The sequence below is a fragment of the Chondrus crispus genome, genomic scaffold (genome assembly GCF_000350225.1).
Source record: "Chondrus crispus Stackhouse genomic scaffold, scaffold_10, whole genome shotgun sequence".
In the NCBI taxonomy this organism is placed as follows: Eukaryota; Rhodophyta; class Florideophyceae; order Gigartinales; family Gigartinaceae; genus Chondrus; species Chondrus crispus.
In genome coordinates, this window is record NW_005178942.1 from 174,229 (window position 1) to 187,174 (window position 12,946).

The 12,946-nt window shown below is 54.5% G+C and overlaps 7 protein-coding genes; 6 read left to right on the top strand and 1 right to left on the bottom strand.

Moving 5' to 3' along the window:
• The first annotated feature begins 3,667 nt into the window (after nucleotides 1–3,667).
• CHC_T00001444001 (hypothetical protein) lies at nucleotides 3,668–5,697 on the top strand. XM_005712574.1 is given in 2 exon segments: nucleotides 3,668–5,380; nucleotides 5,381–5,697. The coding sequence occupies 1 exon segment, from the start codon at nucleotides 3,668–3,670 to the stop codon at nucleotides 5,378–5,380; it is 1,713 nt and encodes a 570-aa protein (XP_005712631.1). The 3' UTR covers nucleotides 5,381–5,697.
• An 8-nt stretch (nucleotides 5,698–5,705) lies between these two features.
• Nucleotides 5,706–5,927, top strand: CHC_T00001445001 (hypothetical protein). Its single transcript, XM_005712575.1, has one exon. It carries the CDS (start codon nucleotides 5,706–5,708, stop codon nucleotides 5,925–5,927), a length of 222 nt encoding a protein of 73 aa, XP_005712632.1.
• Nucleotides 5,928–5,940: 13 nt separating this feature from the next.
• Nucleotides 5,941–6,348, top strand: CHC_T00001446001 (hypothetical protein). The gene has a single exon (XM_005712576.1). The coding sequence runs from the start codon at nucleotides 5,941–5,943 to the stop codon at nucleotides 6,346–6,348; it is 408 nt and encodes a 135-aa protein (XP_005712633.1).
• Nucleotides 6,349–6,437: 89 nt separating this feature from the next.
• On the top strand, nucleotides 6,438–7,985 carry CHC_T00001447001 (hypothetical protein). XM_005712577.1 is given in 4 exon segments: nucleotides 6,438–6,568; nucleotides 6,569–6,796; nucleotides 6,970–7,062; nucleotides 7,063–7,985. 2 exon segments carry the CDS (start codon nucleotides 6,569–6,571, stop codon nucleotides 7,060–7,062), a joined length of 321 nt encoding a protein of 106 aa, XP_005712634.1. The 5' UTR covers nucleotides 6,438–6,568; the 3' UTR covers nucleotides 7,063–7,985.
• A 112-nt stretch (nucleotides 7,986–8,097) lies between these two features.
• Nucleotides 8,098–9,171, top strand: CHC_T00001448001 (hypothetical protein). Its single transcript, XM_005712578.1, has one exon. It carries the CDS (start codon nucleotides 8,098–8,100, stop codon nucleotides 9,169–9,171), a length of 1,074 nt encoding a protein of 357 aa, XP_005712635.1.
• A 38-nt stretch (nucleotides 9,172–9,209) lies between these two features.
• CHC_T00001449001 (hypothetical protein) lies at nucleotides 9,210–9,398 on the top strand. The gene has a single exon (XM_005712579.1). The coding sequence runs from the start codon at nucleotides 9,210–9,212 to the stop codon at nucleotides 9,396–9,398; it is 189 nt and encodes a 62-aa protein (XP_005712636.1).
• A 1,716-nt stretch (nucleotides 9,399–11,114) lies between these two features.
• Nucleotides 11,115–12,178, bottom strand: CHC_T00001450001 (hypothetical protein). XM_005712580.1 is given in 2 exon segments: nucleotides 11,115–11,440; nucleotides 11,441–12,178. The coding sequence occupies 1 exon segment, from the start codon at nucleotides 12,176–12,178 to the stop codon at nucleotides 11,441–11,443; it is 738 nt and encodes a 245-aa protein (XP_005712637.1). The 3' UTR covers nucleotides 11,115–11,440.
• Between the last annotated feature and the right edge of the window lie 768 nt (nucleotides 12,179–12,946).

Consider the following 12,946-nt stretch of genomic DNA (forward strand, 5'->3'; position numbering starts at 1 on the left):
CCGTACGGTTCCGCGCGCGATCGAGCGACCACGCGTGCGGCTCAACCTCGAGAGTTATCCCCTCCACAAGAGTACCAAATGTGGGATAACTCCTCTCCGCCCTGGGTTGGGTGAGAGGCGGAGGCTTTAGCGAGGGAGCACGCGGCGCGGACGCGACGCGCCAATTGAACCGATCGGACGAGCTCGCGAAAAGGGAGTGGCTCACTGGCCGGTTGCGCGCAGTCGCCCCGTGGTGCGTAAACGGGAGCGACCGGTAACGGGTTAGAAGCCAGCGCGCGCGGCGGACAACCGAAACGGACGTACGTAGGCGCAAAAGGGACGGGGGCGAGCTTGCCCCCGTTTACTGGTGGGGACGGTTGCCAGGTCTTAACCCCGCAGGGGGACGCCTCGGACACCTGTCCCAGTACAGTAGTACAGTACCTGCCGCCTAGTGCGTGCCGGGTACTGTACACAATTAAAAAACTAGCGCCATAATTGCTACTACCGCACGGACGCTGCTACTACACGTGTGCACCACTGTACACGCGTGTTGCTTACGGACTACCGCACGGACGACACGTGTGCTAACGCACACGCGTAACACGCGTAGACTACCGCTCGGACGACACGTGCACTACTGTACACGTACGCCAGATTACGACCGCTCGGCATGCGCGCGCGCTCGCTACACGTGGGCACAGCCGCCCACGTGTATACCGTATACGGCCGTCCGATGACCTCCGCGCGCTCGCGCCCGTCATTATACTACAGGAGCATGGGCGGTAGGATCAAAGAAAATAAGAAGAGCTCTTCAGCTGCGGTTTTTTAAGACTGGTCCCTGCCCGATTCCCACGCAACCGGACGGAACGCCAGACTTTATTGGGCGTGAGCTTGTACCTTCATCACCGATTCAGACCGCTCGAACCCCTCCCCCCGACGACGAAGAAGATCCTTTTGCACAAGTACGTTCACCAAATGTCCAACAGCCCCCCAATGACAGTGATACTCAGCGAAACTTGATTTCCGAGTTTGAGGCTACGGCTGTCCTGTCCTCGTCAACGCCTCACCAAACTGTCGCCCCCGCTGCTCCGAGTACAATACCAACGGCGCCCAATTACAGTCTCTCTGATGAGGGCACCGTTGAGGTCCATGGCAAAGTATGGCGCAAGGCTGCAGTACTTTCAGACATCAACGGCCCTGTCCCCGTAAAGCATTGGAAGGTGATCGGTTTTGATGGTTCCGACATACGCGAAAGAGGAGCACCAGCAGGGAAAGGAATAGAATATTATTTCTATTCGATGTTTCCAATGCGCTTTCTGGGGCGCATTGTGCAGCTGACATCGAGTGCACTGCTTTCAAAGCATCAGAGAGGCACATCGGCGGGTGAGATTCTACGATTTTTTGGAATTTTAATTTTAATATCTCGATATGCTAAAGGAGATTGTCGGAGATTGTGGGAAGCAAAATCGGCCTCCAAGTACTTTGTTCGTCCTTACCTCTCGAAGGTAATGGGGCGCAGCCGCTTCGAGGCCCTGTTCGGCTCACTGACATTTAGCGCCCAACCATCAGAGGCAGGGTGGACGTCTGCGCAACATCGCTGGGCTCTTGTCAACGACTTTGTCAGGGCTTTTAACGACCACCGGTACAGGTATGTACAACCATCCGATTACCTTTGTGTGGATGAGTCTATGATACGATGGTACGGCTTGGGTGGCGATTGGATCGAAATTGGCCTGCCCCACTTTGTAAGTATCGAGCGCAAGCCTGAAGATGGTTGTGAAGTTCAGAACCTGGCATGTGGGTAGAGCGGCATTATGCTACGAATAGAAATAGTTACTGGTGCGACGGACGAAACAGGAAAAGCGTTCGAGGGCAGCTGTAACCATGGGACAGCTGTCCTAAAACGCCTCGTCAACCCCTGGATATACTCAGACCGTGTGGTATGTGCTGACTCCTACTTCGCATCAGTGCAGTCAGCAGAACAGCTTCTACAGCTTGGATTGCGTTTTATAGGCGTGGTCAAGACTGCCACACGGGCCTTTCTCATGAAGTATCTAATCAGGTGGAAATGGAGGGAAGGGGACAGCAGACTACTCTACGATGCGACATACATGACACAGGAAAATCTTTAATGGCACTGGCATGGGTGGACCGGAATAGACGATACTTTATCGCGACTGGCAGCAACAGCACCGATGGAAGTCCATGCGATCGAGTGCGGTGGCGTCAGACCAGCACTGGTCCACGCAGAGTGCATCTTTCCCTACGACAACCAAAAGTCGTGGAACGCTACTACGATACTTGTGCAAGTATTGATCAGCACAACAGGTGCCGTCAGGATGACCTTGAGCTCGAACGAATGATTGGCGTTCAGAAATGGGACAAGAGACTCAATATTGGAATTCTGGGGTTCTATATCGTGGACGCGTGGAAGCTTTACAAATCTTCGCATGCGGAACAGTGCAGCTTTTTACAAGGTGACTTCTATGAGGCTCTTTCAGAGGCTTTAATCGACAACAAATACGACAACGCCGCCACAGTGCGCAATAGTAGCCCAAGTTCGTGGTCTGGGGAACAATCAAACTCTACAAAATCACCTATGCGGAGCCCATGCCTGGTTAGGACCTCTAAGCGTCGCAAAATCAATGGCAAATACAGCAACTACGCATTTCAAGGAAGATGTGGGTCTTGCAAGAGGCATAAGTCTATAGAAGTTTGTAGTGTATGCCTGGAACAAGGCAATTTTGAGCGTTACTTCTGCAGCAACCGCTCAGTCAGGGACTGTTTTGCTGTACATATTGAATTAGAGCACTAGATACTGCCATTTATCGCTCTGGTATTAACTGCGATACCATACGGATCACGAGTGTGTGTTGCGTTTAGTGGGAGGGTCTTCCCATCGCTCGTAAAGGGAGTCAGATACATGCGGCTCAAATGAGGAAAGCACGTGTGCTCAATTGAGGATTTTTGATTGTCGGCTAGACACTAGCAGTATCGCTAGCAGCTCTGACGACATGTCTTGTCGCCCGGAGGAGGACAACAATGCGCCGCAAGCGCCGTCATCGCAACAAGAACCCAAAGTACCTCCGCCCAGCCATTATTCGCCCTCGCACACAGCGGTCCACTCCTTGGTGCGTGCTTCTCTCGTTCGGGAAAGACTCCGACTTCCTTGTATCCGTAAATATCACGAAGGCCTTACTGCTAAACAGTATACTTCCATTTTTTATACAGGAACAATTGAAATATAACTTCGGTAGCCCTTATCGAAGGGGACCGAAAACAAGAGGACGCAGTACGCAACTGGAAAGTATTGATTTGTTCGGGTTGGCTTGAGAGGGAGGATCGGATCCGTCCAAAAGGGATGCCATGTTGAGATGACAGTGTCAGAATGCGGGCGCCAGGTTTGAGGAGGAAGGTGTGGCTCGCTTTGGGATTAGGGGATGGGGAGGCTGTCGGCGAGTGGGGGTGCGAGTGGGTGTACAGTTCGCAACATGTTCCAACTGGGGTGGAACCGCTACGGAAGGGCAGTGATGGAGTGCAAGAGTGGTGGGGACAATCAATTTTTGAAACTATCATACAATGGTAAAGTGTTAGAGTGCTATTTTCTGGATGCACCCACTGTATAAAGTATAACGCCATTGTGATACTCCCCCCTCCTTCCCGAGCAAAGCGAACCCCTCAGCCCCCGATGCAACCTCACCAACGCAACCGGAAAGGGCTATCTTGTTTTATCTCTGTACCGCCCGCCGGTCTCCCCAACCGTCGAGCGAGGGGGATAGAGGCCAGCAGGACTATCAGCCGTCCTGCCCAGGCCGTGCGCCGTTTAGCGCAAAAAATGTTAGCTGACTTGCCCGAGTTCGGGCATACAATTCGCCGGACACTACACCTGTCCGAGGCCGTGGTCGGGACTTCAGTCCTACACCTGGAGGAACAGTTCTCAGGAGAGTTGCTGCGAGCGGAGCCCACACCGGGCCTGAGAGCGGCGGTGGCTCGGATGAGAGCAGTGCCAGACGCACTGCTCAAGCGGGCCCTGGACCTCTTGAACGACACGGTGAACGATTATGAGTACCTCTCTGGTCTGGAGGGGGACCCAGCCGACACTCTGCTTCCAGGGCGGGTGATCGGCGACTGGTCCACGTACGGCGTGCTTGTCGGAGTACTCACATGGGCCGAAGCCGAAATGCGGCGGCAGGGAACGGGCACTGGCTGTCCCCGAGCCGCCAGGAGACTCGCGGAAGAAGTAGTCCGGATCGAGGCTCTCCGATCGGCATTCAGGCCGCCAGCTATGCAAGCCTACCGAGTATCGGTGGACCGCCTGCGCAGCTGGATCCGACGGAACGATCAGGACGCGGAGTTGAGCGCGTTGTCCTCTTTGTACCCGTTTAGAGACCGGCCCCGACAGGTCGGTGAGGCCATAGCCCTCTTAGCTGCAGCTGAGGAGGGAATGGTCCCAGACGCCGAGCGCCAGCTTAGGGACGTGTTCTCAGAGCTGCGACTCAACCGCAGTGGTCGAAGGCTGACCACGAGCGTGATTGTAGAGAGACGCCTCTGGGACTGCCTCTTACCCTTAGTGGCTCGCGTCGGGACCTCGGTCTTCCGAGGAACCCTGACAGGCGACCGGTGGCTTGAGGTCACCGGGTCATCCGGCGTGGCGGCCGGTATGAGCACGCTGTATACCCTGGCCGCCCCCAGCGTTGTCCTGGCGGGCCAAGGGGTTCAGGCCATAGAGGTTGATCGCCCGACGCTGCGCGCAGGAGGACCAGAGTTCTGCAGCAGCTTGGCCTTATGGGTTAGTAGCGATTTCCCCACAACCCGCACGCTGTACAAACGCCTCGTTTCGATAGGTGCTACGGGCGCACCGGCAAACGGACGCACGGCGGGCCACGCCTGGCTGGTAGCGGTCAGGGAGATGGAGAGGTTGGACGCAGGTTTCACGGACTCCGTGATCTGTGGATCACTCACCCAAAAATCGGTGGTCGCCATCTGTGCGGGCAGCCGATCGTTCAACGAATTCAGGAGTGGACTCTTGACCAGGGTGGTCGCCATGATGCCGGACAGCGGCGTAGTGGCCACCACATCACAGGCGTCCCTAGTCCTGAAACGCGTAGGTGGGGTGGTAGAGCTAGAAGTGCAACAGATGAATACCAGTAACCCTGCGCCGACACCAGGCGAGCACTTTCTAGACGGGCTGGCAGCCCAGTTTTACCACCACTACCAGTCGCGGGGCGTACCCACCCTATGGCGACTGGCGACTCCACTTTACGAAGCTAGCATGTTTAGCTCAGTCCCGGACTTTGTGGCACCCGGGCACGTGTGGCCGGATATAGATGCCTTGCTGGCACGGCATCTCCATCGGCTTAGCGTTGCCAAGACCACTTTGCCTCCGGAGGGTGTTGAATGAGTCTGGCTTCCCTCAAAACCCCCCGAGGCGGAACGTGACGTGGCACGCACCAGTTAGGAGGGCGGCCGGCCCAATAAGCCGCCACTGCTGGACCAAGTTCGTCCACGCCCTTACAGCAATCGGACGCGCTATACGACGGTGCAGAGTTCTTCCTAACTAGCTGCCAGCGAGCTTCCTGACATTAGTCTGGATTGCACTATTCTATCACGATGCTTTCTCGTGAGGGCCTCACAAGTGCAACTCCCGCTGACTGCGCTATGATGGCATTTAGTGTTGAGCGAATGTCGTAAATTGATGGCTGCGTTGAGCCCAAAGCGTGACACAGATGCAGGGTGGGTGCATGACATTGGGCTGCTTTCGGCACAGCTCGTTGCGGCAATTTAAGAAGCGACATAGCCCGCGCACCACGCAAAGGTATTTGCCGCAACATTGCGCAAGAGAGGAGTTGAGTCGTCACCCCCTGTGCTTGCAGATCGACAGCCTTAACCCACTTTCCTACAAAAGGGTGGCAGGTCGGAATTCCTTGATCTGCTCGCGGGGGTGCTAACTCGTACGTTATGATGACCGACCAAAGCGGCACCTTATTGTATAGGTGGTACCAACAGGACTATTATTGTGATTCCCGTCAAAATGCGGTAAATTTGTCGAAAAATCTACGTCAGACAGTACATTGCCACAATCACAATCCAGAGCCCAAACCCATCGGCGACGAAGTCGCTTTTCTCGGTCTACGTGCCACGAACCCCTGCTCTCTCCTCAAGCCATTTACTTTACCCCGTGAGCCCCGGGCAGTAACCCCAACGCCGCAACACTATGCACCCTTCACGGCGACCGATGTCGAACAAGCAAGGCTTAGAAGCACGCAATCAGCAGGCTGCACGAGACGCGCTTCGAAGACGGCAGAAGGCAAAAAAGGCCAAACAAGTGAAACGCCACGTGCGCTACAAGGAAAAGAAGAAACTACTTAGTGAATTAGAAGCGGAAAAAGTAGATGTCCCAATTGTAGCGCATGAGTTGGGCAGGCCAGGAGATGAGGAAGACGAGGAAGGCGAGATTGCCGTGCAGCCGCTCCGACAACGTCAGACACAAGAACGAAAGAAGACCAGGCGAAATTCTGACAAGGCAGAGGCTACCAAAGAAGCTGAAGATAACGAAGTAGCTGAAGATATAGACTCGCAAGATGGTGGGATGAACGATGAAATACAACCAGCGCAAAAGCAGGAACCAGAAGAGAAGAGTATCCCGTCGGTTGTCGTTGAGAAGAGAAAGCCCAAAAAATATCTTCCATTTACAAAACAAATGAAGCAGGCAGAACAAGCACGGAAAGAACGCCAAAAGAACGAGAAGGAGCGTGAAATCAAAATCAAGACGCGAGAGAATAGGTTGAAGCTATCAAAGAAAGAGCGAAGAAAGCGAGTAAGTTGCATAGTTTACAATGTCGCTTCAGCAGTTTGCTGGGAGGGCGAGACGTCGCGAAAGTTCAATAGTATCACGCTTCTACTCACATGGCACATCAGTGGCAACATGCTAACTATTTTTGACTCTTTTCTGGGATTTCCATGCGTGCACCTTGTGATTTCGTGATGCAGTCGAAACTGTACAGGAAAGTCACAACAAAGGGACAGCCCTTGTTGAAGCATAAATTAGATATGATGCTCTCGCAAATCCAGGGCGAGCAATGACATCAGAAATCGGACATTTCGTCAAATGTTACCGCCCACAGAACGTCGTAGCCGTTTCTTAAATGTAGGACGCACTCATGAACTTGCTGGTGGCAGACACACGGTGTAGGACAGAATCCAACTCAAAAGAAACAAGGCGAACGCAGGCATCATACCCTCTGTCTGAATCGAGCCCACTGCTGAGATTTCCTCCGCGTCGATTTCATTTGTTATGGATAGAAGCACAGGCGGAAGCATGGCGCCGGCGAGAATGAATGTCATGACACACGGGGCTCCTGTGAGTTGCAAAACGCCGAAAATAGTACCGAAAGCAACTGCGATGGTTTGGCGGAGCCAGTGTGAGGCGTTGAGGGCTTCCTGAGGGGTGAGTTCGTAGGTTTTGTCCAGAACCTTACCCCAGAGCAAGCGGGACACCGGCGGCGGGGTTTCGGGTTTCGCCTCCGTGTGCGCTTTCCCTTTGTCAGCAGGTTTTGCGGATCCTTTGCCAGGCCGCGATCGCACGCCCATGATGCGACGTTCAATAAGAGGGAATGGGAGAGAGGGGCAGGCGCGGGATAAGGAAGGAGTTGTTGTGGCGGCGAATAAAAGTATGTGCCTGTGGGCTGAGGAAGAGTCGGGGTCGGCGTGGAAGAGGTTGTGATGCGGCGGGGCAGGCCTGGACAAAACGGCAAGAATTCGTCACCTCAATCCCTTTGGATCCGGATTCGGCCATCCCGAAGGCGCGAATATTTTACACATGTATACACGTGTGTACGTACGGCAACGTGAGAACCATCGAGATTGCGTAACGCGCTTCTGGCCAGTCATTTCCTGACAGCTTTTCCTACAGCGATGTTCGCATTGCGAGGTTAGAGCTCAAAAGCTAAAGGTTACCCTTAAGTTATCGATGCAAAGCTGCCGTAACTAAAAATCTTCAACTGTTATCGATGCTCTGAGACAGCTTTTGGAGCTCACCGAGACGTGAAAGATTTGCGTTGAACTCTCTCAAGCACCACTTCCTCTGTGCTTCTGCGACCACCGAGCAACGCAATGCATATGACCGCATTTGCCCCATCCGGTTTCCTGGGCAGCTCTCTCCTTCACCAACATGCTAGGCTTCCGCGCACATCTCCCATTCGCCATACCCGCTCCCCAGTGATGTCTGCGAACGTCCTCATCGTCAACACGAAAGGTGCTGGTCACGGCTTCATCGGTCTTCATCTGGCGCGCAAGCTCCTGCAAGAGGGCAATACCGTCGACCTATTGCAGGTAGGTGGCGATCCCTCATTTGGCCCTTTCGCCAAATACCCGTCTCTAGCTTCCGAGTTCGCCTCATTCTCGTTCTCTTTCGGCTCTGTCGCGGACGCCAAGCATGAAGGCTATGACGCGGTCTACGACAACAACGCAAAGTCTGCAGATGACGCCGCCCCAGCTATCGCAGCTGGTAAGAACGGTGCAGAGGTGTTCTACGTCGCTTCCGCTGGTGCTTACTCATATGACCCGAATACTGCACCTCATTTAGTAGGCGACCCCCTCAAGGGCGCCACTGTCGACGTCGAGAACCTGTTCAGAGACCAAGGTGTTTCATCTGTGAACTTTCGCCCAATTTACATCATCGGTGAAGACTGTTCGAAGCGGGGGTATCTCGACTACTTTTTTGATCGGATTGTACGCGACCGCCCCTTGCTTCTGCCGGGTAATGGCAGTGAGTTGACCTCGCTCACAGACGTGCGGGATATTGCTTCAATGCTGGCTGCCGCTCTGGGGAAGGGCATGAAGAATGAGACCCTCAACCTCGTCAACAGCCGAGCGGTCACGTTTGATGGTGTGGTGAAAATGTGCGAGGACGCGATCGGAAAGAAGGCAAACGTTGTTCGGTATGACCCCGACGAGATTAAGAAGAAGTTGGAAGGGTTTGTACCGAAAAAGGCCTTTCCCTTCAGGCCGAGGCACTTTTTCGCAGACCCAGGAGAGGCGACCGAAAAGCTCGGCTGGACGGCAGAGTTCTCAGGATCGGCAGACAAGCTGGCTGCCGCGATAAAGGCGTCGTATGAAGATTATTTAAGCCTGGGTTTGGATAAAAAGGATGTCAAATTTAGTCTCGATGACGATATCCTCAAACACGTATGAGGAGCACAGCACCTCGCCGTGCAAGTTTATCTGTGGTCATGGTAGCAAGACGACAGGCACGGGTGTCTAGAGATCGTGTAGGACCCCCCTCTACTTGTGAACAAGTCGTTCAACTGTACGGTATTGTTAACATGGTGCAGTACACACGGACTAGAAAGACGAAAGCGCAAACGTTTTTCTGGTTTGCTTATCGTGCACAACCGAAAATAAAAGGCTTCCGCTCTTGAGATCAGATGAAAAGTAGATGATACTTACAGTATTAAACGACAGGTTCATTAATGCCGCATGAATGCATTTCATCCTGGCGCGAAGCATCAACTGCCGCTGAAGTATGAAACACAGTGAGCCGTGACATGTTTTGAAAGCCCCTAGAACAGCGCCAGGCCAACTGCGCACATCATGGGCATCATCGGGCTGTCGTCTGGAAGCAGGGCCCGGCATCAGGTACAGTCGACCCTACGCATTAGTGCCGCCCCGTGTAAGGACTAATAATACGGCACTAATTCGGAGCGGCACAATCAGACGGCAGAACCACTACCCGGCCAGAACTCTGTTACTAGAGTCTGCTGTTGTTGCCTTTGACCCTGTCTCTCAGGCCTAGTAGTGCTAGGCCTGAGACGAGCTTTTCTACAAGTTAGTACTAGGCTTAGTACTAACTTTTAGAAAAGCTCGTTTTGCGGACCTCAAGTGCGATAAGGCATTGCTCACATCGCACTCCACACCCAGACTCTCCAAAAACCCAAACAACCTTGCTAGCACTACAGCACTCGGTACGGCCCGCCTCTCCGTAATTTCACACTCGCCTTCTGCCACACAATCATCCATCATAGTATCACTGGCAGACTGATTCTGTAGCTCTCCACCATAATGTATTGAATCGCAAGCATCACTAATAGAAGCTTCTGCCACAAGCTCATTAGTCTCGATCTCAATCCATTCCTCCACATCGCAGGGTGCAAAGTCTTTGGTCCGAGCGTTGTAGCGGTGTTGGTCACAATTTGTTGGAGTGAAGGAAGAGAGCGTTTGATATTTCGGATGGTTCGCTCCGAAATTTTGAACTGACGCATAACTGTGGTATTCGCATTCCCGACCTGCAGCAGATGACCAACCTCGATTTTCTGTGCAATCGTAAGGCGCGTGAAGTTACGCTTCGCTTTGGCGATCTTTTCAGGAATCATGTTAGGGTCTTTGAGTGAGGTGCCATCACCAATTGAGCTGAGGCGCATGAGGAGTGGGCGATGACGACGTCGTGCATGACACGTGGCAGAACCTGTGTCTGCCGGTTTTTGCGGCACTAATTCGAGGGTGGCAATAATGAAAGCGGCACTATTGCGCGTCCCCCCCCCTTGTAATGAAAAAAATCAGTTATTTCCGACAACGCTTGGCCAAATTCCGCAGATGTGACAGAACATTCCCTTGGCATTCCTCCCAAGTCCCTTGGCATTCCCAAGTTGGTGCCTTGTTTGAAGGGCGATCCGTGCTTGAACGGACAAGTTTCACCTTCATATTCGTAATGGGAATACTGTAATTGCTTTCCAGCAGAGTAGAGTGGCTGCAAGCCTGCGCTGGAGGACAGTATTGCGGTAGAAAATATGACTTTCTACATTTGCGGCACTTGTCCATGGCGACCTCCACGACACGAGGTCATGTAGATGTTGATATCTTGCACGGTACAACAGTAGACTACCGGGCCAAGCCCACACTTTAACGGGTGTGTAGTCCCGGGAAGGAGTACATACCTTTCTGCATCATGTTGCAGGACCACGGGAGGAGGGATGGCAGCGCTCGGCACATAGGCCGTCGGGAGGCACATAAATCCTGATGATTGCTTCAATGCATTCAGTCCCTTACGTGCAATAGTGCAATGCTACATGAGGGACAGAGGTTTATCGAAGGACTTCATGGTACGTACAGTCTAAGCCCACCCGTGCGGCGAATGAGAAGAATGGTTAGAATTGTTTTATACAATCACTTTTATACTCGGCAAATACGGGCTACACCGCTAGCATGAAGGGGAAAATGGCTTGTGCCGGGGAAGAGGGGAGCGAAAAGTGGGGAGAGGGAGGAGAGAGAATGGGACCCTAGCATCTACCTGACTGAAAAAAACGAAAGCGGCACGAAAAATGTCAAACCCAGTCAACGAGTTGTTGTGCATGTGTGTGTGTGTGAGCATGAGCGCAGGCGTGTGTGTAGATGTTCAATGCATGACGATGAGCGTCAACAATGACAGACGAATGAATGAATGGACGGACGCGTCCAAACGAGGCACTTAGGCAACGACAGAACCACTCGGAACAATACCAGCCAGGCGGTCGGCACCCGCATCGAGAGCAGACATAGACCAGCCAATGGAAGAGTAGACAGCCCTCAGCGGGGCGAGGAGAGCATGAGCCATGCTGCGTTCAACAGTGGTGGTGTAGGTGGTGGCAAGGAGGCCGTTGACAATGATATCTCCATGGACTGTCTGCGGGTTGTACAAGCCACGGGCGATCTCGGTGCCCACTTGAGTGACACTGGAAGTGGTACCATCAGCAAGAGTAATGAAATCACCAGAGCGGACAGTCTTGGCAGCAGCGACGACACCGTTAACGTATAAGTAATGGCCCTTTGTAAGAGAAAGGGTATGGCCCGATTGGGTGGCGAGGGTGACAAAGCTGTACTTGATAGCAGCGGTCTTGTGCGTGAACATGAAGACGTCCGAGAAGTCATTAGGCCCAACCCTGACGCGATCGCCAAGCTGGACTTGGCTCATCATCTTAGTAGCGCCATTCTCCAATTCGACGAGAGCGTTTGCCGGGAAGCAAACTGAGTCGTCATCGTCCTCACCTTCATCATCAAGTGAGGGGCTAGGGCTCAAATCAGACAAGTCGTCAGTTGCAGCCGGTTCCGATTCGCCAGGAACGCCATCGGCACCTCCGGTCAAAACATCGTCAATATCAGGCGACGGCGACTCCATCATGTCATCAGAATCTTCCATGCCATCAGGCCCGTCTGAAGGCTGCGGCATGGGAATTTCGCCAGGGGGCGGTGTGACGACTGGCTCGCGGGCGGGGCGCGGGCTGCGTTCTGGACGCGGCCTCGGCCTGGTCGGGCGTGTCGTCGGGCGGGGGTTGGGGCGTGTAGGACCAGGACCAGGACCGGGCGGGCCCGGGCGCGGGACGACGGTGACCATGACTAATTCATCGGTCTCGACGGGATCTTCAGTGGTGGTCATGACGCCATCGCCCGACTGATCCGGCGTAACGGGAGTGGGGACGGGATCGGGGCCGTCAACGACGGGTCCATCGGTGATCATGGCACCGTCGGTGGCGGGATCCTCATCGGATCCGGTAGGGCCCGGGATGGGGGTGGGTGCGGCGGACGGGGAGGGATCGTCGGGGAAGACGTTTGATGGGGCGACCGAGGTGCCGGGCATGAGCGGCTCGAAGGTGGAGAGGCCGTCGTTGGGCTCCTCGGTGAAGCCGTCGGAGGTGTTGGGCTCGGACGACTCGGTGGGCGAGGCGGGCTGGCGCGCGACGGCGGCGGGGAGGGCATCGCCGGCCTCGACGCGGGCGAGCAGGAGCAGCTCGCGGCCGACGGACAGGCGCATGCGACGCACGGCCTCGCGAAGCGAGGTGGCGGGGTGGGCATCCGGGGTGACGGGGCCCACGGCCGGGATCGCGCGCTGCAGCGGGGCGCGCGGGCCGGGCACGGCCAGCGCGAGAGCGGGGAGCAGGAGCACGAGCGGGAGAAGCTTCCTGGCGGCGAGGGGGGGCGGAAGCAGGAAGGGGGGGCG

Coding starts and splice junctions, on each gene's coding strand:
- CHC_T00001444001 (XM_005712574.1), top strand. CDS start 3,668: ATGCAACCTCACCAACGCAACCGGAAAGGGCTATCTTGTTTTATCTCT.
- CHC_T00001445001 (XM_005712575.1), top strand. CDS start 5,706: ATGCAGGGTGGGTGCATGACATTGGGCTGCTTTCGGCACAGCTCGTTG.
- CHC_T00001446001 (XM_005712576.1), top strand. CDS start 5,941: ATGACCGACCAAAGCGGCACCTTATTGTATAGGTGGTACCAACAGGAC.
- CHC_T00001447001 (XM_005712577.1), top strand. CDS start 6,569: ATGAACGATGAAATACAACCAGCGCAAAAGCAGGAACCAGAAGAGAAG. Junction 6,797..6,969: donor AGAAAGAGCGAAGAAAGCGA/GTAAGTTGCATA, acceptor TTCGTGATGCAG/TCGAAACTGTACAGGAAAGT.
- CHC_T00001448001 (XM_005712578.1), top strand. CDS start 8,098: ATGACCGCATTTGCCCCATCCGGTTTCCTGGGCAGCTCTCTCCTTCAC.
- CHC_T00001449001 (XM_005712579.1), top strand. CDS start 9,210: ATGGTAGCAAGACGACAGGCACGGGTGTCTAGAGATCGTGTAGGACCC.
- CHC_T00001450001 (XM_005712580.1), bottom strand. CDS start 12,178: ATGCCGCAGCCTTCAGACGGGCCTGATGGCATGGAAGATTCTGATGAC.